Genomic DNA, 4,813 nt, shown 5'->3' on the forward strand with positions numbered 1-4,813 from the left:
ACTGTGCACATCTCCTTGCCTGTATTGCCATGTCCTTGCCTGTTTTTGGACCCAGCTGAGAGCTCATCTGCCTCCTCAGCCTCTGTAGGTTAATTTGCTGTGCCTTCTGACTGCTCTGGTTTCCCCCCAGCCTTGCTTGGCAAATGCTTAGTTTAATTAGATCTTCCAAACGACTCCATCCCAAGGTGGCTGTAACAACATGGATCATTTTCCGTGCCTAGTCACAGCAAACTCTGTCCTCCTGACACTGCTTTGTGCCTTTCGGAGCAGTCTGTGGCCAAGTGTCTCCAATGGGCACGGCGGTGAGAAAAATGGGCAGCTCTTCCACCCTGTCCTCCCCGTCGCGTCTCCATGGTGTGATGTTGGTGTAACCCAGGTGACAGATGGACAGACTGAGGAGCAGAGAGGTGATTTGTCTGTGGCTGGTGGAAGATTTTGAGTTGCAAACCCGGTTTGCTGAGTTCCAGTGAGCCTGATTTTCCCAGCCCCCTTGTGGAATGGATGTTCTCAGTTAACCACCATGGCAGGAGCAGGAAACAGGGCTGAGGGACATTGCTTGGCTTGTCCAAAGCCGTGGGATGATGGGGGACTGTCTCCCCACAAAAGGGAGCACTTCTTACAGGACCCCATGTAAACGTGGAGGGGTGGCAGAGGGGAATGCTGGTGAAGGCACCCTCTAGCAGGGATGGACATCTTGCAGATGGGACCCACGCACATGAGGAGCAGGAGGGATTTAGCTATTCCTGCTCTGTTCCCAGGTGCTTGAGAGCTTTAATTCTCACCGAGTGGTGAGGCTGAGGGCTGTCACAGGCTCAGCGCGCCGCGTTTGCCTCTGGGTGAGGATGGGAGTGCTCTGACCCATGAAGCAGAGGCACCAGCACGTGGTCTCCACAGCACCCCATACCCGAGCCAGGTTGCCAGCGTTTGTGACAGTCCATTTATGAACAATTTGCATCGTCAGAGCTATTGAGAAAAGCTAGTGGACTGTGCTGAATAATGAATTCATTTAAAAGTTTCATGATGTTTTCTCTGACCGTTTGCCAGCTGGAAGAAAAGAAGGGGGGGAAAAAAAAAACAAACCACCAAAAGCTAAATTAATCGAATGCCCAAATCTCTGCAAATGATGTACTTGGCATTTATAAATGCGTAGGTAACTATGCTTGTGAATACAAAACAAGTGTCCAGGTAGTCGGAGCTGGGTGTCACAAGAAAAAGAAGTAGAAAAGGGGAGAAGAGCCCAGGAAGGAGGAGATGGTGAATAGCAAGGTAGCTCTTGAGATTTTTTTTTTTTTTTAATTTTTGTTTTTTTTTCTCTGCAGACAGCAAAGCAGCTGCCGTTGTGTGGTTATTCCAGCTAACTCCCTTTTCAATTGACCTTGGCCAAGTTTCTTATCCCCTCCCTGGGGTTCAGTTTCATGTATTTCAAGCTCCAAGGCCCAGTACATTACAGATGATGAGAGTCTCCAACAGTATGGGGATAGGACGTTGTGAGTAAAGCCAAGGAGGGAAGGCAGGAGCAAGGGAGATAATAAACAATAGAGGCATTCTTTAAAAAAACTCCACAATTTCTTCTTTTCTCTCTTTCCATCCCATGCTAGTCTGGATTTAGGAAGGGAACCCAACTTGTTGCCCAGCTCTAGCTACCCAGCTCCTCCAGAGGGAGAGCCCAGGGATTTTCCTAAGGCTGTAGCAGTCACTGGAGGGGAAGGAGCAGCATGGGCAGGTTCCAACACCTGGAGCCAGGCTGGGTGCTGGGGCTCTTGACAGCAATGGGTAGCAGTGCCTCCCCATGGTGGGTGCCTATAGAAGAGCTGGGGAGGGACTCTTTGCCAGGAAGGGTAATGATAGGACAAGGGGAAACGGTTTTAAATTGAAAGAAAAAAGATTCAGATTAGATCTCAGGAAGAAATTTTTTACTCTGAGGGTGGTGAGACACTGGAACAGGTTGCCCAGGGAAGCTGTGGCTGCCCCATCCCTGGAGGGGTTCAAGGCCAGGCTGGATGTGGCCTTGAGCAACCTGCTCTGGTGGGAGGTGTCCCTGCCCAGGGCAGGGGGGTTGGAACTCGATGATCTTTGAGGTCCCTTCCAACCCAAACCCAAATCTTCCTCCCCAGGCGGAGGAGATGCGGGCGCAGCTGCGGCTGGTGGCGGAGGCGCGGGCGGCGGGACGGCGGGAGCTGCTGGAGGCCCAGCGGGAGGCCCGGGAGAGCCGGGAAGGCCGGGAAGCGCAGCGGCGGGAGGCGCAGGAGGCACGTCGGGCCTTGGGAGACGAGGCCAGGGAGAAGGAAGCCCTGCGGCGCTCCAACGAGGAGCTGCGGGCGGCCCTGCGGCGCGCTGAGGGAGAGCGCATCAGGTGAGGGTCGGGGCTGGGGGATGTGCTGGGCAAAGGGGATGCCCAAGTTGGGACTTATGTGGGGTGATGTAGCGCCTCGGAGGGTGATGCTCGGGGTCGGGGTGGTGCTTGGGGTCAGGGTGATGCTCAGGTTGGGCTCACATGGGGTGATGGAGCACCTTGAAGGGCAGTGCTCGGGGTCTAGGGCGATGCTTGAGGTCAGGTTGATGTTTGGGACAAGGGGATGCTCAAGTTGGGCTCACATGGGGTGATGCTCGGGGTTGGGGTGGTGCTTGGGGTCAGGGTGATGCTCAGGACAAGGGGATGCTCAGGTTGGGCTCACATGGGGTGATGGAGCATCTTGAAGGGCAGTTCTCAGGGTTGGGGATGGTGCTTGGGGTCAGGGTAATGTTTGGGACAAGAGGATGCCCACGTTGGGCTCACATGGGGTGATGCAGCATCTTGGAGGGGGATGGGGGATGCTCAGGGCTTGATGGGGATGCTTGGGACAAGGAGAACCCCAAGTTGGAAGAGGCAGGGGATTGTGCAATGCCGGGAGGGTGATGCTTGGGACAAAGGTGATGCTTGGGACAAGGGGATGGCCAAGTTAGGACTTATATGGGATGATGGAGCACCTTGAAGGGTGATGCTTGGGGTCAGGGTGATGCTCAGGACAAGGGGATGCTCAAGTTGGGCTCACATGGGGTGATGGAGCATCTTGAAGGGCAGTTCTCGGGGTTGGGGAAGGTGCTTGGGGTCAGGGTGATGCTTGGGTCAGGGTGATGCTTGGGACAAGGGGATGCTCAAGTTGGGCTCACATGGGGTGATGCAGCATCTTGGAGGGGATGGGGGATGCTTGGGACAAGGGGAAGCCCAAGTTGGGAGAGGCAGGGGATTGTGCGATGCCGGGAAGATGATGCTTGGGATGTGGGGATGCCCAAGTTAGGACTTATATGGGATGATGTAGCACCTCGGAGGGTGATGCTCGGGGTTGGGGTGGTGCTTGGGCCATGGGGATGCTCAAGCTGGGAGGTGAAGGGGATGGTGCAATGCTTGGGACAAGGGGATGGCCAAGTTAGGACTTATATGGGATAATGGAGCACCTTGAAGGGTGATGCTCGGGGTCAGGGTGATGCTCGGGGTCAGGGTGATGCTCAGGACAAGGGGATGCTCAAGTTGGGCTCACATGGGGTGATGCAGCATCTTGAAGGGGGATGCTTGGGGTCAGGGTGATGTTCAGGACAAGGGGATGCTCAGGCTGGGACATGCATCACCCCATGTAGAATCTTGAAGGGTGATGCTCGGGGTTGGGGTTGATGCTTGGGATCAGGGTGATGCTCAGGACAAGGGGATGCCCACGTTGGGCTCACATGGGGTGATGCAGCACCTTGAAGGGTGATGCTTGGGGTCAGGGTGATGTTCAGGACAAGGGGATGCTCAGGCTGGGACTTGCATCACCCCATGTAGAACCTTGAAGGGTGATGTTCAGGGTTGGGGTTGATGCTCGGGGTCAGGGTGATGCTCAGGACAAGAGGATGCCCACGTTGGGCTCACATGGGGTGATGCAGCATCTTGGAGGGGGATGGGGGATGCTCAGGGTTTGAGGGGGATGCTCAGGACAAGGGGAACCCCAAATTGGGAGAGGCAGGGGGTTGTGTGATGCCATGAGGATGATTCTCGGGACAAAGGTGATGCTTGGGATGTGGGGATGCCCAAGTTGGGACTTACATGGGATGATGTAGCACCTTGGAGGGTGATGCTGGGGGTTGGGGTGATGGTTGGACCATGGGGATGCTCAAGCTGGGAGGTGAAGGGGATGGTGCAATGCTTTGGACAAGGGGATGCCCACGTTGGGATTTACATGGGATGATGTAGCACCTCGGAGGGTTGGGGCAAGGCTTGGGGTCAGGGTGATGCTCAGGATAAGAGGATGCTCAGGCTGGGACTTACATGGGGTGATGCAGCACCTTGAAGGGTGATGCTTGGAGTCAGGGTGATGTTCAGGACAAGGGGATGCTCAGGCTGGGACTTGCATCACCCCATGTAGAACCTTGAAGGGTGATGCTTGGGGTTGGGGTTGATGCTTGGGGTCAGGGTGATGCTCAGGACAAGGGGATGCTCAAGTTGGGCTCACATGGGGTGATGGAGCATCTTGAAGGGCAGTGCTTGGGGTCAGGGTGATGTTTGGGATGAGAGGATGCCCACGTTGGGTTCACATGGGGTGATGCAGCATCTTGGAGGGGGATGCTGAGCGTTGGGGGGGATGCCTGGGACAAGGGGAACCCCAAGTTGGGAGAGGATGCTCACGGTGGGGGCTGGCTCAGGCCGGGGTGATGCTCAGGGTGATGCCAGGGATGGGGGGAGATGCTCGTGACCGGGGCGATGCTCTTTTTGGTGGTGGGGTGGTTTGTTGATGCCAACCCTTTCTCCCCCCACCCCCCCCGGCAGCCTGAAGCGTGCCAGCGAGGAGAAGGAGCAGCG

At 55.8% G+C, this 4,813-nt stretch overlaps 1 protein-coding gene across 1 annotated transcript in view; it reads left to right on the forward strand.

Moving 5' to 3' along the window:
- Positions 1-4,810, forward strand: part of CROCC (ciliary rootlet coiled-coil, rootletin) — a gene marked incomplete at its 3' end in the record, with an annotated part of 36,476 nt that extends 31,666 nt beyond the window's left edge. The window contains exons 20-21 of the mRNA XM_014951869.1: positions 2,115-2,353; positions 4,781-4,810. Coding sequence (XP_014807355.1) covers positions 2,115-2,353; positions 4,781-4,810 — 269 coding nt within the window. The remainder of the gene's footprint in view (positions 1-2,114; positions 2,354-4,780) is intronic.
- Between the last annotated feature and the right edge of the window lie 3 nt (positions 4,811-4,813).

This window comes from Calidris pugnax, unplaced genomic scaffold (assembly GCF_001431845.1).
Source record: "Calidris pugnax isolate Ruff unplaced genomic scaffold, ASM143184v1 scaffold205, whole genome shotgun sequence".
In the NCBI taxonomy this organism is placed as follows: Eukaryota; Metazoa; Chordata; class Aves; order Charadriiformes; family Scolopacidae; genus Calidris; species Calidris pugnax.